This window comes from Nycticebus coucang, chromosome X (assembly GCF_027406575.1).
Source record: "Nycticebus coucang isolate mNycCou1 chromosome X, mNycCou1.pri, whole genome shotgun sequence".
Classification (NCBI taxonomy): domain Eukaryota; kingdom Metazoa; phylum Chordata; class Mammalia; order Primates; family Lorisidae; genus Nycticebus; species Nycticebus coucang.
The window spans coordinates 37219893-37247207 of record NC_069804.1 but is presented as its reverse complement, the minus strand read 5'-3'; the positions used below and the strand labels follow the sequence as shown (position 1 = coordinate 37247207).

The window sequence follows — 27315 nt, the reverse complement described above, 5'->3', positions numbered from 1 at the left end:
TGTAAGAATGATTATCAATACAGAATAACCATTGTGAAAAGTTTACCAAAAGGATTGCATATCTTTAGGAGGCAAAGTTTGGTGGGAGAGAAAAAAGTGAACAATTCTTCATATTCAAAATCTACAGGACATCATAGAGCAGCAGAGATGACAGCTATAGACAGCTGCCGAACAACTGAGCCACTGAAGATGAGTCAACCTGTGCCACAGGACAGAACCTGGGCTATAGCATCAGGAAAAGTAAGAGTAATAATAGGGAAAGATCTATACCACTTTCTGCCATGATGGAAATGTCCTGTATTACACAATAGTCACATGTGAATATTGATACCTTGAAAGTGGGTATTGTGATGGAAAACACATTTTTTATTTGACTTAATTTTTATGAATTTAAGTTTCAATTTAAATAGCTGTGCATAGCTAGTGACTACAGTACAGGCAAGTACGACTTTGTGCACTGGCAGCCAAGAAGACTTATGACTAGCCCACAAGGAAAGGAAAAACTTGAGTGACTTTGAGTACACAAGCAATCCAACTGAGGATGCCAAATACATCTGCAGTTGTCTACCAGCATTTTCGCTTCTGTTTAAACTTGGTCCAGTATAGTAAAGATTCTTGCTGATTTCACATTTTCTTGCTACATAGGTCAACTAAGTTAGCACTCATTGGCTATTTACATTTACAAACACAGGCACACACACAGAGATAACTTACACTTGGGTATAAATATAGCAAAGGGCATTTGAAATTACTGGAAACCATACAATCAGTCTTCCTTGCTGTTATAAATTTAAGGAACAAATTCTGACAGGGTGTGCTACTGGGAAGGATTTTATGTGTTCTTCTCACTGGTGAATTGAATTACAATCCAATACACTGAGTAAATCTCCCTTTAAAATACCCAGTCAATGTAGAATGATTCAGAATTTTAGGCAAAGTATGGCAGTACATAGAACAGTAAACATATATAATTTAATTTTATAATCAATTTCTAGAATTCTAAAAGAGTCAAAATTTAAACATTAAGTAAAAGATTTAGAAGTACAAATTGTTGACAGCATTAAACAGTAACTTGGAATCAAAACATACTACAGATACAGTCTCCAGAAAAATCACATAAAAAGTTTAAATTAGATTATAGATTCTTCTAATTTTCTTTTTCTTTCTTTTTTTTTTTTGCAGTTTTTTTTTTTTTTTTTTTTGGCCAGGGCTGGGTTTGAACCCACCACCTCCAGCATATGGGGCCAGCGCCCTACTCCTTTGAGCCATAGGTGCCACCCTGATTCTTCTGATTTTCAGTGACTCATAAGTAAAATGTGAATGTATACATTTCAATTGTATGCAAATATAAAATAACAATATACACTTACTAAGAAAAGATATAGTCTTGGTCTTAACATACTTACAAATGTATAGGTTAAATTATTGCACATATTTAGGGTTTCTCCTCCTTGAAGAAAGGATATGTGTGTGTGTGTGTGTGTGTGTACATACTTACATGCACTTGCAAGATGTGAGTTTTGTTTTGTGTAAGATAATGACCCACCTTAATGCTTCTAAATATTAACTTGTGAAAAGATTACTTTGATTTTTTACTTACAAGTTTTTAGAAACCAAAATCATAAGAATGTATGTTTCAAAAAATCCAAAACCAAAATCATAAGAATGTATGCTTCAAAAAATCCTACAGAGCTTATTTTTTAAATAATCAGCATTCCCTTTCTTTCACCTACACAAATCTACACACACAAATCCAAATGTAATCATTTTCAGTTCTTAATTGTTTAAGATTTACCTCAATACAGTTAAATAACTTGAACAGTGTCATAAAACAAGACACAATAAATTTTAATTGATTTAAATGACACAAAGCATGTTTTCTAACTATGAAGGAATTATACTAGAAATCAGTAATAGAAAGAAATTTGGTAAATTCACAAATATGTGGAAATTGAACAGCATACCCTCATTAATCAATGACTCAAGAATAAACTATATAAGAAATTTCAAAACATTCTGATGTGTAAAAATGAAAATGCAACACATCAAGCCTTTTGAGGTAAAGGAAAAGTAGTGCTTAGAGGGAAACGTTTGTCTGTACAGCTGATATAAAAAATAAAAAATATCTCAAAAAAATACCCTAATAATCAGGATTTGATTAAACTAAAAAGCTTCTAAACAGCTAAGGAAACATTCAACAGAGCAAATAAAAAAAAAGTTTTGACATAAGAGTATTATACTCTGATTAACATATATAAGTTTGATTCTGGTTAGGAAAGACACAGCAACCTGCCCCTCCATATCATGGGTAAAAAGAAGATGGGTCCTTGGCACTTTCGTTATAGGATCTATGACACAAAAGCACACCAGAGCTGACTCCCAAAACTTGAATAATGATACCCGTTTCTTCTGGGCATATTCCAGAAAAGGAAAGGTGGAAAGTTTTTTTGTTTTTTTTTAATTGTTTGTGTGGTGGTCGTGTTGTTTACTCCTTATACATCAAGAGAATATTATGAACAGGAATTGGTATCATAGAAAGTCCTCTTAAATCATTAGAGCATGTCTTTGATAACTTTAGGTAGCGATTCCAAAAGCATGTAAGCACATACCACTCAAATATAAATATAAAGCACAAGCTTGCTGGAATATAAGTGATTATCTGGCAAGTCTAAAATTTCTTTTACAATATGTTAAATCTTGAATTTTCCAGACTGCATGACAATGACCACACAATTATAGGTCCCCTGTGTGTGCCCTCTGTTCCTCCTGAGGCACTGTGCAAGCACAAGCCAGATACTTCTAGCAGTCATTTCACTGAATATAAAGGTTATATACAGTCATGCTCACAGGTTAGAAAGTGATTCCCTAACAGAATTTCAATGATCTTAAGTTCTCGGTTAGTATTACCCATAATTCCTTCAGTCTCAAGTAATATGAGGAAGAAAAAGGAGAACTTACTTCTTTGGGGGAAAAGACCAGGCCACACTCCACAGACATATTTTCCCCTATTTCCAAAGAATGTATGTAAGGAACTGCAGGGTCTGTGAATTTCCCTATAAGACATGAAAAAGTACATCTAAACTAGAGCCAGGTACACATTTATAACAATTATTTAATGTGAAAATGTGAATTTTGAGAAACCTCACCAGTATGTTCATAAGAATCACAAAACAGTTACTGAAATATTTACAGGTGTGCCTAAGGATACTGGTTAAAGAACTGCTCTTAATATCTTGATTACAATTAGCAAAATTGATACACAAACACAGAACAAATATACATTCAATCAGCAAAACAGAGCAGTAAAACAGAGATGGTAAACTCATTAAATAAATAAAATAACCTCAGAAATTCCAACAGCATAGTCAGACAAATGTGGAAATAAATAAAGGGCAAGGGCAAGTAACTGGCTGAAACTTAGGTCCAAGAACAGCTGAGAGACTCCCCTTCCAGTGAAGATGGAGTATGGAGGACCCAGAACACCTCTGATGCCTCTGAGTCCACAGAGAATGCAAGTTCATATACATCATCTCGCTGATAATTTGCTGTTCACTTATTGAAGATGTCTAAGATGTCTTATTTATCATTATAGACTCAAAATACATTATCTTGCCTATAAATAGGATTCAATAAATATTTATTGAAGAAGAAATGAATAAACCAATGGTCAGGAAACTTGTAAGAGTCCAGATAGTAAATATTTTAAACTTTATGAGCCACGGTTTCTATCACAAATATTCAACTCTGCCATTATAGCATAAAAGCAGCCATATGCAATATACAAACAAATGGATGTGTTTGTGTTCTAATAAAACTTTATTTATAAAACAGGTGTCAGGCCAGATTTGGCCCAAGGGCATTCACTTGCTAACAGTTGGAGTAAACATATAAAATATACTTATGAAAATGCATTATTTTATTTAAACCTAATTTAACATAAAGATACCTAATACATGAGTAACATATATAAAAAGAGCTTTCCAAAGACATTTATCTAAAATTATTGGTCAATAATTTTATTTTCCTTTGCAGTATATACTTAAATATAACATATTTAAGTTACTATATTAAACCAACTAATAATCACAGTTATATATCATGTATTGCCAAAGAGTTTTGATATTAATATTGATGAATTTCTAGAAATTAAACTGTGATGAGTTATAAAATATAAGGAAGAAATGCATTAGGTCATTAAAACATTTAGGAATAATTGCCCTTGACTTAAAATTATTTTTAACAATTATACCTTAGAGCAATTTAAAATGGTGTTGCTATTATAATAATATCATTATGGGCGGCACCTGTGGCTCAGTGAGTAGGGCGCCGGCCCCATATGCTGAGGGTGGCGGGTTCAAACCCAGCCCCGGCCAAACTGCAACAAAAAAATAGCCAGGTGCTGTGGCGGGCGCCTGCAGTCCCAGCTACTCGGGAGGCTGAGGCAAGAGAATCGCTTAAGCCCAGGAGTTGGAGGTTGCTGTGAGCTGTGTGATGCCATGGCACTCTACCGAGGGCCATAAAGTGAGACTCTGTCTCTACAAAAAAAAAAAAAATAATAATAATATCATTATAATGTAAAGTATATACCTGATTTGCCTTTAAAATCCATTGAAAAATCTGGAAAGTCTTCTAGATTAAATCCTACTTTGGCACGTGTTATGCCTTTGTTTTTTATCACAAATGGAATGGTATGGGTAGCACCGACATAGATGCCACTAAAATGAAATACATCCTAAAATGTAAAAAATAATAATTAGAAGCAGAGTATCATTTTATAGAAAACATAAACTAAAAATTTGAATGTTGTGTTTATCAAGGAAATTATTAGCTGCAAAAAAATTAGTCACATTTTCCTTTCCTCCACCTATCTGTAATAAGTTAATAAATTCTATTAATTCTTTCTCTTTCTTTACTTCTTATTCTTAATGTGACTATATGAAATGAATAACTCAGCACTTTTCATTTACTTTCTAGATTTTGACTTTCTCAAATTCTCCTCTCTATAATGACGCCAAAATTAAGTAATTGAGAATCTGACCATGCAACTTCCTGTCTTTGAATTTGATGGTGCCCCCATTGATGGGACAATGTCAAAGCTCATTAGCAGGGCTAATAAAACTCACCATAACCTGCCCCTGCCTCATGTTCTAGCCTCTTTTAATTCCACTCTCATCTTATCACTTAATATTTTACTAACCTGTATGATTTGTCATTTCCAACCAATACCTGATGCTTCACCTTCTGTGTCTTGGCATCCTTTCTGTCAGAAAGGCCATTCTTTTACTTGTAATTTCCTGATAAACTAGAATAAATCACACTGTGCCCAGGATTACTTCTGTTCCTTATATTTATATACATTGTGATATCACATAGACTGCTCGTTCATTTCTACATCTGTCTCTCCTACTGGATCTTTACCCGATTCAATTTTGTACCCGTAACCCCTGTCACCTACTTTAAATATATAAGGACTGTTTTTTTTAATAATCTGAACTCCAGATCATATACTAGGCATGTGCTTATACCACAAAACTATAGGATTCCTCCTTGTGGTAGAGTTACTATAGGTATCATAGAGTTCCTTCATTAAAGAATTACATATAACATCCAAAGGAGGTTGAGGAAACATTATTCTGATATGGAGGAAAATACTGTGTTAAAGACAACTAGCTACTATTTGTTTCATTTAAAATACAAACCAAGTTCTATATGTGAGGTCTAAAAAATCTGAAATGAGTAATAAAAACTTGAGGTTTTTTTTTATTTTTTTTTTTATTGTTGGGGATTCATTGAGGGTACAATAAGCCAGTTACACTGATTGCAATTGTTAGGTAAAGTCCCTCTTGCAATCATGTCTTGCCCCCATAAAGTGTGACACACACTAAGGCCCCACCCTCCTCCCTCCATCCCTCTTTCTGCTTCCCCCCCCATAAACTTAATTGTCATTAATTGTCCTCATATCAAGATTGAGTACATAGGATTCATGCTTCTCCATTCTTGTGATGCTTTACTAAGAATAATGTCTTCCACTTCCATCCAGGTTAATACGAAGGATGTAAAGTCTCCATTTTTTTTAATAGCTGAATAGTATTCCATGGTATACATATACCACAGCTTGTTAATCCATTCCTGGGTTGGTGGGCATTTAGGCTGTTTCCACATTTTGGCAATGGTAAATTGAGCTGCCATAAACAGTCTAGTACAAGTGTCCTTATGATAAAAGGATTTTTTTCCTTCTGGGTAGATGAGGTTTTATAAATATAAAAAAAAATCACTGGGCGGCACCTGTGACTCAAGGAGTAGGGCGCCGGTCCCATATGCTGGAGGTGGTGGGTTCAGGCCCAGCCCCGGCCAAAAAAAAAAAAAAATCACTGTTCTTATTCCATTCTGGCCCCATTTACATGCTCATTTGAATAAAATTGCCTATTTGTTATCAAGAGACATAGTCAATTCCATAGCCCTTACTATATAGTTAATAAATGTATTGCTGAAGATATCTAGGGATGCTAACATATTATTTTTAAAAGGGGGCTACATAAAAAAATCCAACATAATAAGGGCAGATGGAAAAAATATGTTAATGTAAGGTTTTATGAATTATTCAATTGTACCAGGCAATGCATGTCTCAAATGACTTTAAGATGGGAAATGGAAATAATAAAAGTCTCACTGTTGACTAATATTTTCCAAGGAAAGATACTATAGTAATGGGGAAAAAAAAAACATTGTAGATACTATGGAATTTAATCTATGAAAATCACATTAGCCTTGTACAAGATAGCTTAGTATTTGTCAGTTTATCTGGATTTATGTCTTCAACACTGAATAAAAGACAGGTTAGAAAAATATGACTTAAAGCTAGACCCTAGAATTTTGGTGATGCCATTAAACATGCAGACTAACAGTGAGGCACTACTTGAGGCTGCCAGCTGACCTCTTTATTGTCAATCTTTGCTCAATTTAGTTCAGTACCAGATGATCCTAGGCATTCCAGTACTAGTAGGAGAAAAAAAACAGAAGGGCATAGAACCCAAAAATAATATGACAACTGCTCTGATGGAGGTGTTCCTGGAGTATAAGATGTTTGTAACATCTTGTAAATGTCACAATGGGGAACATGTGGGGCTTCTTTGAAGAACTGGGAAAAGTTTCTTTGGGCAGATGAGGCCAGATCTAATTCCTACAGGATTGGACAAAAAAAAAAAAATGATGTATTGTGTGTGTGTGCTATCAATTGTAGGACAAAATTTTATCAGAGTACACATAATTCAAAACACAAATGTAACTAGCGTTCAGAAAATACAAATGAAGACCACAGTGTACCATCATTTTATATTCAACATACTGGCAAAAATTAGGTTGGCATGGCGGTTCACATCTGTAATTCTAGCACACTGGGAAGCCTAGGCAAAAGGATTGCTTGAGTTCAGGAGTTTGAGGTTTCTGTGAGCTAGGCTGATGCCATGGCATTCTAGCCCAGGTGACAAAAGCAAGGCTCTGTCTCAAAAAAAAAAAAAAAAATATATATATATATATATATATATGTACATACATATACATATGTTGGCAAAAATTAAATCTAACAGTATAACTTGTGGAGAAATGGAATGTGAAGCAATGTAAACTAAAGAAGAAATTGTAGAAATTATCTTGTAATTCAAATATGTACCTAAATCTATGTCTCAAAAACTTCACTCTTAGAGATTTCTTGTATATGTACCTCAGAAACTATGCATATGAATGCTCACAGCTACAATGTTTTTAGTAGCAAAGAAACCCAGAAACACCTGTTTAGATGGACAATGGAATGGTTATATATAGTATATCTACACAAAAAACTATCATTCAGTAGTGACAATGAATAACATGCAGTTTGGCTCGGCGCCCATAGCTCAGTGCTTAGGGTGCTGGCCACATACATCAGGGCTGGCAGGCTCAAACCCAGTCCCAGCCTGCTAAACAACAATGACAACCTACAACAAAAAATAGCCAGGCATTATGGTGGGTGCCTGTAGTCCCAGCTACTTGGGAGGTTGAGGCAAGGGAGTCACTTAAGCCCAAGAGTTTGAGGTTGCTGTGAGCTATGATGCTACAGCACTCTACCGAGGGTGACAAAAATAATAACAACATGCAGTTACACCCAATTAGAGGAATGTTGGAGACAAAATGTTTAATTAAAAATAATTTACAAAGGCTACAAATAGTTATAAAGTTCAAAATAAAAAAACTAAATAACCAACTGCTAAGACATTTATTTATATGTGTGTATATATACAGTGCCATTACAGGCAAGTGATTATCTCTTATAAGGGATAGGATCATGATGAAGCCTACAGATGATTTTAATCATAGTAGTAGTGTTCTGTGGGGGATTCTTAAATCTCTACTCAGTATTATGTTCCATCACTCACATTTACATGACATATATTAATTTTTAATTTTACATATATTAATTTTATAAAAAATACTAATACACAGTAACATAGTTTAAACATAAATGGGCTAACTAAGGACTATGACAAATAAAAATCACCACATTCATAAACTGATCACAAAAATAGGTAACTTACTCACCGGATTAATTTCAATGTCAGCGATCTCAACAGAGCCACCGATTCTAAGATCTATGACGTTTGCACGACGAATAGCAACCTTATTTAGGATAAAAACAAAATTTTATAGAAACCACATTAAAATATAATGATATATTGCTGAAGTATTGCCTTGCACTTACATAAAGTTGTATAATTTAAATAAATAATAGTAACATAAATATAAAATATTATTCTGAAAGTTGTTACATTTCTTGTTTTGCAGAATTGATGCCCTTAAGAGTGAGTATTTGACCACGTAAACCACCACAAATGGGATGAGTTGATGGCTCGTGAATTCAAGAAGCAGAGTTCTACCTATTTGAATAAACTTTATAGCCACTCTCTGTAGCACTGTTTTTATTTATCTAATTTCAATGGCTTATTCAAAATAAATAATTAAGTATCTTTCTCTTAGAAAGAGACTTTCAGCCTATGGTGTGTGATATTCTGTGGGTCAGCCCTAATTCACCTGTCTATACTTTCTCTTTTATTCAACTTCTAAAGTTCATCATTTTAAATTCTCACTTAATAGTATATTTTGTCTGTTGACACACATATCTTCACAGGGATGATAGAAAAACTCTTCCATTTCTAAGATGAATCCTTAGCCTTCAGACCAGTACATATATATAGCTACCCTCTTTACTAGACCTCTCTATATGGTGCTCCAAAAGGCGCCTCCAACACAAATGGACTTTCCCCTCAAAAATCTGCTACTCATTCTCTGATGGTTTTTTTCTCTGAATGTTGCCATCATCTGGTTTACTCATGACTCATCCCTCTCATTTATGTGACCTTCTTTTCACTCAGCAGTCCCCAAGTATTTACCTTCTCAATTTGACTAGAATTGTCTAGAATCCTACTTCCTGAAAGAGAACACCAGTTTCACTTCCCTGGACATGTTCACCAGACCAGTAACTCTGCACACACTCTTCTTGGCCCCAGTTTATTGCTCTATAACCAAAGCAATCTCAAAAAATGCAAAATCCCTATGGTTTAAACTCCTACTTCTTAAGACCAACTTTTACCAAAAATATTTCTTGCAAATTCCCTTCAAATTCTGCTCTAAATTTTTCATTAGATGATATAGATGTTTGCTTATTTTTTAAAATCTCCAAAAACTACACTTCTTTAAAATGAAGTCAATTTCTAGAAAAATAATAAAAAATTTGAAAATTGATCTCCAGTGTAACTTTAAACTCCATTTATAATGAAAGAAATAATTAAAACACATTTTCTAAGAATAAATACGTGTACTACATTTTATAGAATTGTATCTACTATTACAACCAAACAAACCCATAGAGACATACGTAAGAGGCAAAAAACTCATAGGTATAGACATACCTTTGCTCTTGTATCAAATTTTTCTGCTACCGTAGGTGTGCAGGAGATATTGAGAACAGTTATCCCCCCTAAAGGAATTACTCCTTGTGATGGTGTAATATTAATGTTAGGCAAAAGATTCTGGTCACAGACCTGTAATTGAAAATTTGCAGAAATGTTACATTATCCTTTAAAGTGATGGTTTCTCTACTACCTAGAAAGTGAATCTTTAGGTACAGGACATGACATGATTTTCTAATAGTATTTGAAAATACTAGATGCAAAAACAGTTTGAACTACAAGAAACTGCAACCCTAACCTAGCAAACAGAATATTCAGTAGTGACACTTTTCCATTCAAATAGGATAATGAAGTTTATTGTCTGGAGTACTTTCAAGATTGCAAAATTTAAAAGATATCTTTTAGAGAAGATGACATTTTAGATAGTAGTTTGACAGTCTGTCCTTCCCTCATTCTAAAAACTCAAAGCAAACTGAGTGAGGAAGAAGGGTGATAATAATCTCTTCTTTATTATTTTCCTGATAGAAAGCTTATGTCTGAAATACCATTTTGATCTTCAAAAAAGTTATAACTTACTAAGGATTCATGGTATTTTTTTTTCCATAGGCCAATTCAGGCCTATTTATCATTCCTCAAGCCACTACAATTTAAAGAGAAAATAGTCAAGAGAATTCTGGGAATGAGAGAACAAATAGACTATGTAAGGACTAATTCTGACACAGAAGAGTGGTAAAGGATGTCCTCATGTGTTTGTTAGCCAGAGAGTTGATTTAGGCAGAAGAGCACACAAATGTAAAGCTTGAGCACAGGATCTCAAACACTAACTTCTGTTACCACTACTGGGGCCAGGGGCAGGTGTCTTACTATATTTTCAGAAAAAGAAAAAAAAAATTATCCCCTTGCCCCTCCCTCCATCTAAATCAAGACAAATAACTATAAATAGACTTTTCCAGAATGGCCTTGGTCTAGGTCCCAGATGCTACTCTAAAAAATCCTGACTACACAGTGAAAATGAAGAGAAAATGGAAAGCATGAAACTAAATACTGAAGGTAACTTTATTAATGTATATTTAAAAATTGTTAAACATCTATTTTTTTCAATAAAACCAAATAACAGAAAGACAGACAAAAGAGGGGGAAGATGAGAAGAAAGAGAAAGGCTAAATAAGGAAAGGAAGTGATAGAGTTCTTACAGGAAATTAAATTTTCTGTATTAAGTAAATCTCATAGGAAATATTTAAAAATTAGTGTAAGTCAATTTATATTAACTTCATGGTACTCATGGCACAAAAAATTGATTCAAATTATAATGTGATTTGATCCAATTAAGAAATTACTAACATTCTAAGTTACCTGGAAATAAGCATGGTTTTGTCCTACGTTGTGCAGAATAGCTTTTCTCCATGTTGTTAAACCTTGAGGGGAGTTACTGAAGAGTATCCGTGGCTCTAAAAATGTAACCTTGGTGTGACCAAGCTAACAATGAGAGAAGAAAAGGAAAAAATGCAATTGAAATAATAGAAAATAAAATATTTCAATTGTTTTGCTCACAAAAATGAAATATTTTAATTGTAAATATATAATAATCAAAGATATGATTACTGAAAGAAAATGAAAAAATATAACAATCCTATATTCTTTATTCAGTATATTTTAACATGTAAAATCAATCCTACATCAGGTTTTTATATTTTAGTATTCATGAAAAAGTACTCAAGGTACTATATTATTTTCCAAAAGTTAAATTAAATCGGTGATAATCCAGTTAGAATGAAGTAATAATATCACGGGAGATATTTTGTTTAGAGATTTTTGGCTGTAGTAATAATAGTTAAATATTTATATAGTTAGAATTTAAGTATTTAGATATCTTTGATAAAAATTCTAGATATTTTTAGATTAAAAACATCTTATGGCAGCAATAAATGATGATAATAATGGTAATAATAATATTATTGGGTGTCCCATATGAACCAGATATATGCTTAATTCTTTAGTCACATTTTCATTACAGTCTACTAGTCCAGAAAGTACCCAGAGTTAAACTATACTATGTCTACATTATTCACCTTTAAATACAAAGGGCCCGCATGAGGCCTAGTACAAAGTATGGGCTCAAGAAATAACTATTAAATGAATGGATTGGTGTTACCATCACATTTTACAGGTGTAGAAACCAAAATTTAGGGAAATTAAGTATTCTAAGTCATTTAGTTATAAAATAACACTCACCAGCTCCACTAAGTATATATAAACATATTTTAACAAAGATACGTAATTTTTGATGTATCAATCTACCATGGGCTCTTTACAGCTGAACAAACTCCTTACTATGAACAAAGAAGTAAAGTCAATAGTCCTTATGGGGAAAGAAGATAAAGTAAAAATAGCAGGTATAAAAAATATATTTTTCTCCCCTATGATATAACTCAATTTTTTCCCCTTCATGGTGACTTTAAAAACATAAACTGTTATCAGATCTAGTGGAATGCCTAAAAGAAAGTAAAATAGAATGGAATACTTAGAGTGTACTTTGTATAAAAGTAAAGATAGTAATGACCCTAGAAGGGATACGTAGTGACTAGAAGTGTGTACTGGTGAGGGGGTTTCTTTTGCAGAACACTATTTGGGAAACTGTTTGATCTGGAGCCAAATTACAAAACTATTAATCAGTTTTTTAATGGAATGGCCCACAGTTTATAATATGTGGACCTTTCTGTATGTATATTTTACTTTAATAAAAAGTTATTTAAAGACTAGTAAGTAATTTATGCATAACGAAGAAGAGTAGAACCCAGCTTATTTTAAACTGGGAGCAGAGGAAAGACCCTACGCAGTCCTGACTGCCATTTGCCATCAGTAAAGTGAATGAATCTTTAATCTCAAGGCTATCAGCTCCTTGACAGCTGAAATATGTAACAGTATCATCCCGTCCTGCAGACAGAGATAGGATTTAGTAAAATAACATGGACTTGTTTTAAATTTTTAAGAACATTGGGTAGGAAATTTGGTATACAAGTAGAGTGCATTCTTAGTGATTGGAAGCCATGAAGTTAAGGCCTTCTGGGCTCTAACACAGAAAGAAAGTTAAAATTACATATTTCAGCTTTCACTTTACTTACATTCCTATTCCAAGAAGAATATTCTATAAAAAATGAACAAAAAATTCTGTATTTCCTTGCTACATAAATTATATGATCCATCTCATATTGAATTATTATTACTAGAATATAACAACACATATGGCAAAATATGATGGCAAAATATGATGTTCTCTACTTGTTTTTGGTGTTTAATAACAAAATAATTCCAAGTGTCTCCCATGTTGATATTATGTATTTATAGAGGCTCTAACAACAACCTAGTGTTGTTGATACAGAAGTCTTGGGTCTCTGAGTTAATTCTAGATCCTATATATATAGGTAACATACACATATATGTATACCCAACCAATCTATAGTTCTCAAAATAAAAACTGTGTTCAAGGGAAATAATTACATGGGCAACACATTTTAGTGTCAATGTGTTTCCTTCAAGGACGTGAAGAATAAATTCTCCCTTCTCTGGAGCATTAAAACTTGGTTGCCATTTGACTTCACATTCCAGAGACGAATATGCTTCCACAGTCCCTACACAGGATGTAAAGAGAAAAAAAGACATTTACCACACTTTTATTATATTATGCCTGTTAATATCCAAAATAGGGGCTGACCAAAAAATGTAATTATATAACAAATTATTAACATAAACTCCAAAAATATAAAAATATTCAGTGAGGAAATATCAAATGAGTATAGACCTATAGGATTTAATTAAAATCTAAAATGCATACATTATTTTTTAATTTTAATAGGCAAATAAAATATATGGCAAAATATGCCCAGGTTTAGAAAACTTATCAATGAAGCAAACACTCTAGGATTAAAGATGGCTTTACATACAGACAGTAGAAAATAATTTGTGATCCCTAACCTAATTTGCCTACTTCATGCATTCCTGACATTCTGAAATACCTACTTGTCAACATCATACTTGTCAACATCACTTGTCCAGCTTTCAGAGGGAAGAATTACCATTACTACAACTTTTTAAAAAATATATACATTCCTAGAGATGTAACTTCTGATGTAGCTAGAAGTAATTAGTACATTTCTATAATTCAAATGTATTGAGAACCCACTTAGAATCATCATTTCCTTTAAAGTAAGGAAAATAACAATTGATAGAATAACTTAGAGGTTTTTCCTTCAGAAGGAGAAGAGCCCTTGAAATTCAAGAGCACAGGATACCAAATTGGGAGATGAGTGACCATCACAAACAAACATTGCCTTAGGTGAGGTTGACTTTCATGTGATGGCAGTTTCCTCAATCTTAACCAAAAGATAACCTACTTCCTGCTTTTGCAAAAACCATACTTGGAGATAACAAGACATGTAAAAGGATTGACGTGGTATGTTAATGCTGCGAAAGCACCCAGTATCAGATATTTTTAATATTCTTAAGTGCAAACACTATATTAAGAACATCAATTTCTGGTTATGGAACTCCAAGCAGTCCAACAGGGGTCCATCAGGATTACATTAGCTTGTAAATCACAAAAAGTCCTTTGACAGTTTAGTAGATGGGGGTTTATTTATCTTATGCAGTCAGAAGCCTAAGGTTAGGTATTCCAAATCTTCCTTATCAAGTGGACAATTTCAAGAACCAGTGAGCTCCTTCTATCTTCCTATGCTACTATTCCTTACTATGTGGCCTTCCTCAATATAGAAAGGCATCATGTATCACAGTTGTTAAAAGAGATTAAGAGATTCTAGGGTCAGTCTCCTTGGTTCTAGCTAGCATTTACTAAGTGAGACCTTAGGCAATTTCCTTAATCAATCTGTAGATCGGTTTAATCATATGTAAAATGGGGATGGCAACTGTATTTAACTCAGAGAATCATTTTGGGAATCGAACAAACTAATATCGGTAAAAGTACTTGAAAAGTGCCAGACACATGGGAGCTATATCTCATTTACAAGAGAGGCTGGGAAAATGAAATTTGAAATGAAAACATTGTTGCCCCAAAGAAAACGGGGGTCCTATTATGGAAAGGAATGAAAATGAGATATGGCTTTAACAACATCTGCTACAGTAGTAAAAATATATAAACAAATAATTGTGGATGACATAACAAAATCATAACAAGAGCAGAAAAGAGGGATAGAAAACTCAAATCAGCCCAAGAAAGTAGAGGAGACTTCATTATATGGAGGTAGCATTTGAGTTATGATGTGAAAGATGAACAGGAACTCTGTAGAAAGACAAAGCCTGGGGAATGTGTGAAGGAGGGTGGTGTGGAGAAGATTATGATGGGCAGTAATTTTAGAGAAAGAATTAAGGCTATACATAAAGTCACCTGAATGTCCTGAGAAGAGCTGAAAGCAGTAAAAGGATTATGCATCCATATCAACAGGTCAGCTTGAGGAGAATTCTTTCCCTCCTATCAACATGGTTATTTATTTTTCTTCAGGAATAGTATAAGTATCAGGGGACAGGGGAAAGACACACACAGGGTGGCTGGGAAGGAAACCAAATATTTCTCCCCCAAATATAAGAATTTTTAATTAAAGGAACTGCAAACACAGAGAAGCACTATGCCTTAGTCTCTCTTTGCCTGACTGTGGGACATAAATGCTTCCTACCAGGAGATAGCATTTGCTTAGCGCCCCAGAGAAGGCTCTAGCAGGGACCCAGGGGTCTGGGAACACATTTTACTATCTTCCACTACTTTCTTGTTTTTTAAAAGACTGAACCCCCTCTTTCTTTATTGTGTTGTCACCATGACAATATGTATTGCTCTTAGTTAAAATGCTATTTAAGCAAGGCCCCTAAGCCACCAGAATTGAAATACTTTTAAAGTCAGGCTTCTCCCATGTGATGGGTATAGCAGGCAGCAATAAATGTCTGCTGTTTTTTCTCTTGTTAGTCTGATGTCTGTTTTCAGAAAAGTGCCTAAATTAAAAGTTAAGAGGGCTAAGAAAAGAAATTACATTTTTTCCTCTTCAGCCAGATGGAGCAAGGCTGGACTGAGAAAACTAAAAAATGGGAGTGAGAGTGAACTGATGGAAGACTCGCTCCAGGACTGAGTGTCCAGGGATTTTAGTAAGGGTACACAGACAACAAAGACCAAAACAAAACAAAACAAACAGAACAAGCATGAACAATCCCTACAGAAAAAGTCAAATCAGAAGTGAATTCCATCTCAGAAAATGTCAATCCATGCTTGCATTCTCCTCTTACAGTATCTACTATCCAAATCCAAATCTATTATGCCTCCGGGAGAAAGTATGAACACAACATAAATTTTAATTTAAAATCAAGAAAGGCATATGATTGCATGTGTTATCCAGGATGCAAAATCAATGCAGCATTTTTAAAAACTTGGGGAAAAGTTGCTTTCTACTTACAAAAAGAAACAAAAGCAATACAAAATTGAGTAATTATTATATAAGGAAAAGAACATAAGCAAATTTATGTGTGAAATACAAATTATAAAGACTTTCCTCAATGCTATGTAAAATTAGATTTGGGTATTATGTCCTTCACATTGTTAAAGTAGGAAAAGAACTTAAATACTTATGCCATTATTCTTACAAACATTTCATTTGGAATTAAATATCTTTGTGTTTTTGTGCCTTGGTGATTGGTTAAAAAAAGTGAGAAGCATCATGAGAAACACTAAGAAAAAAAAGTAAATGCCATAATCTCCCTGGTAATGATGAGAGTTCTGAAGACCATGAAAAGTATAACTGGTGCTCCAGTTAATAATATGATAGTTCCACTTCTCTTTTCCACAAATTAAACCTAATCGGTGCATTTTCATCCATTCCACCATTGTTAGGACGGAGAAGTACAAGGAAAATTATTAGTGTATTATGATTTTTAGACACCCTTAGCACAGTATCAGGCGGTTGATTAGAAACCATAGCTGGAATGGTGCTAACATAACTATCACTGTGTAATACCTATTCAAACAACGTGAAGAAGGTTTAGCTAGAATCTCTGAAATGGACATTCTTATCTTGTCTTTCCTTTCCTCTCTATTCTCTCAGCATTTCCCTAGACTGGCACAGCAATCAGTATTATCAGTATTATAATTTAAAAATACTTTGGTCAAATGAATATGTAAAATATTGATGAAACTAATACCTCACATGCTTAATAAGTTATGATCTAGGATGATGCTAAATCAATCCCAGTTAATAAAAAGATTAAACAGCCATATGAATGATCTCCAACCCTAATGAAGGAACTGTCCTACTCTTCACTTGCTAAATTTGTCAACATTTCCACCTATACATCCACACTAAAATTAAGTGAATTTTTTTAATACTTAAGACATTTTTTTTTTTGAGAAGAAGATCTCTCTGCCTTGGTCTCTAAATCCTGGGCTCAAGAGATCTTCCCACTTCAGATTCTTGAATACTGGTGACTATAGATATTCAATACTGCACCCAGCTTTAAGATTAATGTTAGAACACTCACTGTTAAAAACACTTGCACAGTTACATAAAATCTTGATTTGGACATGACTAATATTCACAGAAAATATATCTTGGGCAAGATTTCAACAAACCAAGACTCCTCTGTGATCTGAAGTATAGTCTATTTAGATTCTAAATAATAGCTACTCCTAAATTAAAGTGAAAGAGGGAGGAGGGAGAAAGAAAGTAGAGAAAGAAGGAAGGGTTGAAAAGAGAAAAGGGAAGCCTGGAGCAAGGAACTGATAGCGCAGATGGATAGCGCAGGATAGCAACAGCCTATCATGCATAGTAGGATAGCCTATGTATGATAGGCTGTTACTACTCTGTGGCTATTTCAGGGATAAAAAGTCCAAAAGAACTACAAATGTGTCATAATCAAAAAGCTATCCATTTATCTGGGACCTACACTTTGCCAGGCATTATAGAAGTTTCCTATATGTTTAATCTTTACAAGATGCAGTCTCTCCATGTTACAGATTAGAACCTAGTGCTCATAAAGGACTTTGCTCAAGTTAAACTAGCTGGTGGGACACTAAGACTACTTTTGAAGTCTGATCTGTCCGACTCCAAAGTTTGTTTTACTTTAAGATGGGCTTCAGCTAGTTATAAAGTACCACCTGAATCACTGAAGATACAAAAATTCAGTCTTTCCATTTAGCTGGAAAAGCATGACATGTTTATAAAACCAAGTTGCCATATGATCTTTCAACTTCTAAGATGCCATTTTATTTCCTCAAATGATAGCTTGTGTCCTCATGAGTACTGATAGCATATCACAATAATGTTCATTAAATTTGATAAGGCTACTTGATGAGTCAGAGCTTAGCAGTTACCAGATTTCATTTTATAACAGGTATATGATGTGGAATTACAGATCCCAGGGCATGGCAGAAGCAGGGTTAAGAGAACGTTAACATATCCAAGGTGCCATCAAAATGGTAAATCTGAGTTTGTTTCTATCAATTAAAAAACTTTCTTATTTAAATGACAGTTCTAGGCTTTTAATTTTATTAATCGAATTTTATTAGCTATACTAGATATTGATTACATATAATTTCTGAATCCTTCTAAAGAATTTGTACTCAAAATCTAAGTCATTCTGAATGATATCTTGTCATCACTATCAGACTTAAAGCTAAACAAAAATTACTTTATCCACCAATATCTGTAATGGTTGATTTTGTCAAGGTTACCATGCTAAGGGGCTCAGTAACATCAGTCTAGACGTTGCTGTGAAGGTATATTTTTAGATATAATTAACTTTTAAATCACTAGACTTTTTAAAGTATTTAATTGATAAAGATTGTGATGATTTGATATATACATATGTTGTGTAATAATTATCACAAGCAAATTAATTAACATGCAGGTCACCTTTCATAATGTGGGGGAACCTCCTTTAATAACTTGGAAGGCTTAAGAGAAAAGACTGAGGTCCCCAGAGGAATAATGAATTCTGCCTCCAGAATGTCTTAGGACATAAGACTGTACCATCAATTCTTCCATGAGTCTTCAGCCTGCCCAGCTCCCCTACAAACTTTAGATTTGCCAACCTACGCAACCACTTGAGCCAGATCCAGTTTTGTAAAGTCGTTTCTCTCTCTCTTTTTCTCTTTCTATATTGTATACATACAGAATCCATATTTTCTGATCCTATTTATGTATATAAAATAAGTGTCCATAATGACAGTATCTAATTTACTTCTATGCTGTTAGTACCAATACACAATACATACTCAATATATAATGAATTCCCAAACACATTAATGCATGAATACATCAGTGTCTAAATCAAATATTGATAGAATAAACCATTACCGTTAGCTGGACGAATGGAAAATGCAATCCCTCTTCCAGTATTTACTGGTTGCCACTCAAATTTGGCAGAACAATTCTGACGATTATACAATCTAATTGTCCCCTGAAAACATGTTTTCATCAGGAAACCTTGTGGTCTCAATATTAGTTGATCAGAAGATAGCTCAAGTTTTACTGGTCGGACAACGGCCATTACAAGTATGTGTCCACCAGGTACATTATTTACTGTAAAAGTGAAAGACCTGCAACACAACAAAAGCACCCAAATTTAACTAATAATAGCTATTTGTGAATATAGAATTCAGTTACATGTAAAGATGAGTATACTATTAATATCCATAATTCTTATCATGTAATATTTCAAAGTAATTATGAAAAGATGATTAGATTACCACTGAAATATGAATCTGCCTACCTACAAATTAATGTACATATAATATATTTTCTATGTTTCAGGAACAAACATAATATATGAGATCTGGCAATCACATTCTAGAACTTGCCACCTTGCCTTGCACTGGCAGCACTGTACAAACAGCTCAGTAAAGTTTCATAATCTTGGTATATCAGCGCCTGGCAATTGTGTTCATGTTGGCATGTGGCAGGGTTTTGCTGAATGACAGTCATTTTTGTCGTTGTGTGTTTTTGTGTGCCATCACAAGATTTTTGGAGCTTGAGTTAGATCAATAAACAAATATTTATAAATGTCTTGTTAAATTGGCAAGAGTGGAAGTGAAATCGGGGACATGTTAGTCCAAATTTATGCCATGAAGAAAACGGCAGTATACAAATACAAGTGTACAAATAGATTAAACGTCTTTCTGAGGGAACAGAAAGTGTCGCTGATAAGAGAAGTCAGAGTGGCCTGTAATGAGCAGAACTGATGAAAATGTTGCGAAAATTCATTGAATTGTGTGTCAAAATTGTCAGGTGACTGTAAGAAGCATAGCAGACCAAGTTCAATAGAGAAACAGATAAATCATAACTGAAAATCTTGGCACTGCACCAGCTCACACAGCACTGGGCTTGAAATAACTGTAAACAAAGAACTGTATTGGAACACCCTCCATACTCACTTGATCTGGCCCCCAGTGACTTTTTTCTTTACCAAAAGATAAAAGAAATATTGAAAAGAAGACATTTTAATGACATTGAGGACATCAAGGGTAGTATGAGGACAGCTCAGAAAAAGAACTCCAAAATTGCTTTGAAAGGTGGACTAGTTGCTGGCATTGGTGCCTAGCTTCCCAAGAAGAGTACTTCAAAGGTGACCTTAGCAATATTCAGCAATGAGGTATGCAGCACTTTTTCCTAGGATGAGTTCGTGAACTTAATTGTCAGAGCCCATATACCACAATTATTTAAGCAAATAAATACATATTCCACAAAAGTACACTTAAATTCTAGCAAACAGATATTAAAAAATAATTCCTACTTCCAAAATTTTCCAACGGTGGTAGATTCAAATATTATTGAAATATATGTGTTGGATGTCGGTGGAATAACATATGAAAATTGCTTGGTCTTTTGAAGTTCCTCTAAATCAACATCTAACTGGATCAATATATGTATAGGTAGCATGTTAACGATATGTAGTGGATGATCACTTGCCGAGTTGACACATATATTACCAAAGTTAAGGACTGAAGGCCCTGAGAAAATAAAAAGTGTTTTATTAAGTTTCATGCTGGCAAATGTGTTCATCTATTTTTTTAAGTTTTTAAAATATATTTTGATCATTCTAGTTGTATAAAAATGACACAGAAAATATTTACTATTAGATAGTAAATTATTAAGCCAGCATCATATCTAAATAATCATAATTTCAGGTGTGGAGATTATCAGCTAAAATTCCATATAAATATATTCTAAATACATGTGGAATAATATGACAAAATCATAAGCATTCATTACAATTCTTCTTATTAGCACATTAATTTGCAAAAATCTAATACCTTCTCTATCTCCACCAATACAATTATTCTGTTCAGTTATCCAAAATTTACAGAAATCGGTAATTTGCTCATGATTCGTTGCTCAAGTTTTCCCTTGTAAATGCCAAAGGTTTTCTATTATGACAATTTTTAATAACTATCGGTCTTACCCTGCCTTTTATAAAAGTCTGATATAGGTATAACTGGTATAGAATAAACTGAACATGAAGTATAAAGTGCATTAATGTTGGCATATGTGTGTGTATATATACATATATAAGTAGATACCTGTGACAATCACCCCAAAATAATGAACATTAGTCATTCCAGAAAGTTTTCTTGGGTTCCTTTGTATTCCTTTCCTTCTACCATTCTCCATATGACCATTTCCCAGGCAACCACTCATCTGCTTTATGTCTCTCTAGAATAGTTTGCATTTTGTAGTGTTTTTTCATGAGTGGAATCATATAGTATGTATCATTTTACTCTGGTTTCTTTCACTTGATAAATTCCCCCAGGGATTTGTGCAAGTTGTTGTATCTGTCTGTAGCCTATTCTTTCACATTATTAAGTAGTATTTCATTGTATTTGTATATCACAACTATGCCTATTCAGTCGTTGACATATGAATAGTTTCAAATTATTGACTATTACAATTAAAACTGCAATAAACATTTGTTGACATATACTTATGTTTACTTGAACATAGGTATGCTTTCACTTCTCTTGGATAAATAGCTAGGAGTTGTAGGTGTATGTTTAATGTATAGAAAATGCCAAACTTTTTAAAAGTGACATGTGTAAATTTGTTAATGTGTATAATTTCATGCTCCCAGTAGCAGTGTATAAAAGCTCCACCCAGTTCACATTTTTAGCAATAATTTAAATGGTCAGATGCTGTTTTCGTTTGCAGTGTTCTAACCTCAGCCATCTAATAAATTTACGGAAGTATCTCATTATGGTTTATTTTGTGTCTCTCTAATAATTAAGGAGGATGTCTAGTTTTTCATATGCTTTTTAGCCATTTGTATATATTCTTTAATGAAATGTTTAAATCCTTTGCCCATTTTTTCCCAAAACTGTTTTGCACTATTCAGGTTCTCTTGAGATTCCGTATGTATTTTAAGATGAATTTTTCTATTTCTGAAAAATGAAAAAAAAATCCATTGGGTTTTGTTTGATAGGGATTGTGTTGAATCTATATATTGTTTGGGATAGTGTTAATATATGCATCTTAACAGTGTTAATTTCCCAGTCCACAAACATGAGATTGTTTTTCATTTCTTTCTACCTTCTTTAATTTCATTCAGCAGAGTTTTGTAGTTTTTAGTCCACAGGTCTTTAACTTCCTTGATTAGGTAGGTTTATTTCTAAATGTTTTACTCTTTTTTTTTTGTGGTTTTTGCCGGGGCTGGGTTTAAACCCTCCACCTCCGGCATATGGGGCTGGTGCCCTACTCCTTTGAGCCACAAACGCTGCCCTGTTTCACTCTTCTCAATGTTACTGTAAATGGAATTGTTATTCCTGGCCTGCATCCCTTCTCTCCACATCCCCTCCAGCAACTGCACATTTGGGATTTTGTGATGTGGGCTATTCTCACTGGAGTTAGGTGATACCTCAAAGTGGTTTTGATTTGCATTTCTCTGATGATTAAGGACGATGAGCATTTTTTCGGGTGTTTGTTGGCCATTCCTCTGTCTTCTTCAGAGAAGTTTCTGTTCAAGTCTGTTGCCCACTTGTAAATGGGGTTATATGCTATAAAATATGACAAAGGACTGATGACTAGAATCCACAGAGAACTCAGATTGATCAACATGGTCAATTCATTGTAGTAAAAATGCCAAGGCAATTTGATTATGAAAGATAGTATTTAAATAATGCTGGGACAATTGGATGTCCACATACAAAATATAAATTTAGACCTTTATTTCAAACCACAAATGAAAAATTAATTTAAAACAAACTGTATTCCTAAATGTAATTTCTAAAATTATTTAAAAAGTTAGACAAAAAATAGGAGAAATTATTTATTGAGAATGATACCAAAAGCATGATCTATTAAAAAATTGATAAATTTAATCTAAATTTAATAGTGTTGTGCTTTAGGTAATATCATTAGGAAAATTAAAACAAAATCAAGCCACAGAATTAGAGAAAATGTCTAAAAATCATATATCTGAAAAAGGACTTGTACTCAAAATATATAAGCAAATTCTTACAACTGTAAAAGAAAGCAAATATTCAAAGTAAAACTTTGGCAAAAAAAAATTAGAAGGCATTTCTCCAAAGAAAATAAATGACTTAAATAGACAGTTCTCTAAATAAGGACATGAAAATATACTCAAAATTTTAATCATTTAGGGAAATGCAAGTCAAATCTACAGTGAGGTAACATTTCACACCCACAGGATGGCTATAATCAAAAAGATAGAAAATAATAGTGTTGGGGCAAATGTTGAAAAAATTATAACCTTCTTACAATGCTGGTAGTATTGTAATTTGGTATAGTTACTTTGGAAAACATTATGGAAATTCCTTACCATTTCATTCCTAAAAATCTAACCTGAAGAAATGAAAACATATGTTCATTCAGAGAATTTTAAGTGAATGTTCATAGCGGCATTATTAATAATTGCCTCAAACTGGAAACAACTCAATGTCCTTCCACTAAGGAATCAATAAACAAAATAGGGTATCCCCATAAAATGAGATGCTGTTTAGATATAAAAACAAACTATTGATACATTACATCACATGGATAAATCTCAAAGACATTATGCTAAGTGAAAGAAGCAATACATAAGAGACCACATATTGTATGATTCATCAAAATGAGTTGTTCATACTAGGCATATCGATAATGATAGAAAGTTGATTAAAGTGCCTGGCTCAGGGGGCAGAAACATGGAGTAACTGCATACACACATGAGGGTGATGGCAGCATTAAAAAACTGAATCGTGATGGTTGCTGTGTAACTCTCAATTTACTAAAATTCATTCTCACGACTATACTTAAGAAATATAACTTCAGAAATCTAAAGTTATTTCTTAATAAGAAATATTAAGAAATAATATTTCTTAATATTATTTAAGATAATTAAATATAATTAAAGATAATTAAGAAATATAACTAATTTGTTAATTCCCAAATGTGATACTATATATTTTAAACTGGTGAATTTCATGGAATATAAATTATCCTTCAAAGAAAATGTTTAAAAAATAACATACTGTAGTAGGTTTTAAAGACTAAACAAATGCAGTATGTAGTAGGTTTTTGTGTGTTCTTACCAACAATGACTTGATGAATTTGCTTTGGTGACAAAATGGTGCTACAATCATCTTTTTCTTCAGGTGTTGATGGTTCAGATTTAAGTTCTTTGTGAACCTATAAAAAAGTCATATTTTTCCCAAATTAATAAGCCAATATTAGAAAATGCTGTCTTAAGAATTAACATAACCAAATATAAAATATTGCACATACCCTTCTTCTTAAGGACTCTTTCTCTTTGGATGTTATGTGGCTAGTGCTTAGCAATTGATTAGCTTGTGTCAGACCCTCTGGTGAAGATAGATCCTCTTCTATTTCCGTTTCTGAGGGTGAGGGTGACTTTAACCCTGATGCTGGCTGTAAACCTATGTCTATATCATTATATGGACACATACTTTCCCTATTAAAATAAGAATAATAATATGTAATTGAGTCTAAATCATTTAGAAAATATCCTGTAAATCCAAATATTCCCCATAGTGCATGCTGCTGCCAACTCACTCATGTTCACTTACCTGGAATGGTACATTAATGTTCAGAAAATTGGCCTCTGCTGATGGTTCCCCTTTCTAAAGCATCTCACTGAAGGAAGTTATGCCCATCCCTGCCACACTCAGGGACAGCCCACAGTCAATGAGTGATAACAGAGTACAAAAGACAAGCCCCTTTGGCTCAAGGCAACAACATCTATGTGGTATAAATTTAAGCTCAAAAGACCCTTGACATTAGGCTCAGTGTAAACTTTATCTGAAACAGATCCTTCCTTGGCTCTCTTCCCTGCCCTATTCTGCTTTCCTTATCCTCTACAGGTTTCTCCTGAGAGCACATTCTCCATAAATCATGGGTATTGGAATCCTTATCTCAGGATCTGCTTCTTGGGAAGCCCATCTAAGACATCTTCAAATCAAAAAGGAACAAAAGAAATAATTGTAGTTAAAGCAGTTCAATATTTTGCTTTTATCATATATTAAAATTTCATTTAAAGCACTAAAAATAAACAAAGCAACTAAGGAGTAAAGAAAAAAATTCTGTCTCTGTAGTCACCATGATCTGTTGTACAATCTTTAAGAAACTGAGCTTTACCTTTCTGCTTCTTGCTTGAGGCGCACACTTCTTAAATGTTTAATATACATTGTATAGTAGTTTTGATGTATTTCATTTCTCATTTTTTCAAGAACATTATATGCATAATCAGGATCCACATAGTTATATCTTGGAGTTTTGGTGAAAATTGTCCTACAACAAAATCAAATCATGTTAATATTTAAATACACACATTTATTCAATCATTACTTGTTGAGGACCTTCTAGCCAATTTCTATGACAGATGCTGGGCATAGAACAGTGATAGTATTGATTCTAGCCCTTTATTGCATATGTAGAACTGGAGTGAGACCTATTTTTTTTTCTTACTCTAATAAGAAGCATATTGCTTTTTCTTAAGGTCATTGGGATGTAAGGGCACATCTCTTTTATTTATTTATTTATTTATTTATTTATTTATTTATTTTTTAAGGGCACATCTCTTAAACCCATCTTTGGGGAATTAGAGAGCCAACTTGACCAGTGATAGATTACAAATGGAACTTCAGAAAAGTAGACCTGAATGTGATCACTGCTTCATAAAATTTAATTACTTTTAGATCATTATGATCAAAATAAGAAAAAATTTAGAATGAATTATTTTATTAGACATGCTACTTCCTTATAACCTCAGAACTTATGAAATAATCAGAAACAATAAATCTATACAGTGTAAATAATCTATAAAACTGCCAATTACTTTATATCTCATAGTCAATTAGCTTTATACTCTCCCTTTTTACTCACCATATATACAATATTCAATGAAAAACAAAAAGTGCAATTATTCACACTTCTGGACTTGGTCTACCTCAATCTTTAGCAGATTTTATTAATCACTGAAACTCTAACCCCTGATCAATACATAAGTATAAACCTATCATCATATAGTGAGATGAAAATTAATCTAATTTTTCTCCTTGCTATTCAAATAGTTGTTGATATTAAAATTTCCCTTCAGGATCAGAGGCACTTACCCATAGCATGTTTAGAACCAAGAAATAATTCCTGTATCTCCATAATCCTAGCTACTTGGGAGGCTGAGGCAGAAGGATTGCTCAACCTCAAGAGTTTGAGGTTCCTGTGAACTGAGCTGAGGCCACGATACCCTACCCAGGATGACAGAGTGAGACTTTGACTCAAAAAATTTAAAAAAAATAGCTGGGCGTTGTGGCGGGCGCCTGTAGTCCCAGCTACTTGGGAGGCTGAGGCAAGAGAATCGCTTAAGCCCAGGAGTTGGAGGTTGCTGTGAGCTGTGTGATGCCATGGCACTCTACCGAGGGCCATAAAGTGAGACTCTGTCTCTACAAAAAAAAAAAAAAAAAAAAAAAAGAATTTCTATATCTAAAGTCCTGAGGTGTCTAACAAGGAAAAAAAGAAAGACATGGAAAGAAGCAGTGGAATGAATGCCTAAAGAGACAAAGAGCTAACGTATCTAAATCCTTAATAGCAATGTTTATTCCTTAAATAAACATCTAGGAAAACCTTTGCAGATTGGAGTAGGTGATTTTTTTAAAATATGCAAAGTATATGGGAGGCAAAAATTACTGTGGAAATAAGACATTTTTCCTCATTTATTTATTCAAAAATAATTACTGAATGTCTATTATATTCCTGACACTGTTCTAAGCACAGAACATATTGCAGTAAGTAAAACTAGACAAAAATTCTTACCTTACTTTCTTCTCAAAAACTGGAAACGTATAATGCATTAAAAATAAGATAACAACTACAATTAACAA

General features: G+C 33.5%; 1 protein-coding gene across 1 annotated transcript in view; it reads right to left on the bottom strand.

The window, feature by feature from the left end:
- CFAP47 (cilia and flagella associated protein 47) overlaps positions 1-27315 on the bottom strand; it is a 307856-nt gene that overhangs the window by 246707 nt on the left and 33834 nt on the right. The window contains exons 12-22 of the mRNA XM_053578992.1: positions 25574-25726; positions 24704-24890; positions 24511-24607; positions 20721-20937; positions 19286-19527; positions 13440-13570; positions 11295-11417; positions 9942-10073; positions 8575-8652; positions 4588-4732; positions 2959-3053 (exon numbers count right to left, since the gene is read on the bottom strand). Coding sequence (XP_053434967.1) covers positions 2959-3053; positions 4588-4732; positions 8575-8652; positions 9942-10073; positions 11295-11417; positions 13440-13570; positions 19286-19527; positions 20721-20937; positions 24511-24607; positions 24704-24890; positions 25574-25726 — 1600 coding nt within the window. The remainder of the gene's footprint in view (positions 1-2958; positions 3054-4587; positions 4733-8574; positions 8653-9941; positions 10074-11294; positions 11418-13439; positions 13571-19285; positions 19528-20720; positions 20938-24510; positions 24608-24703; positions 24891-25573; positions 25727-27315) is intronic.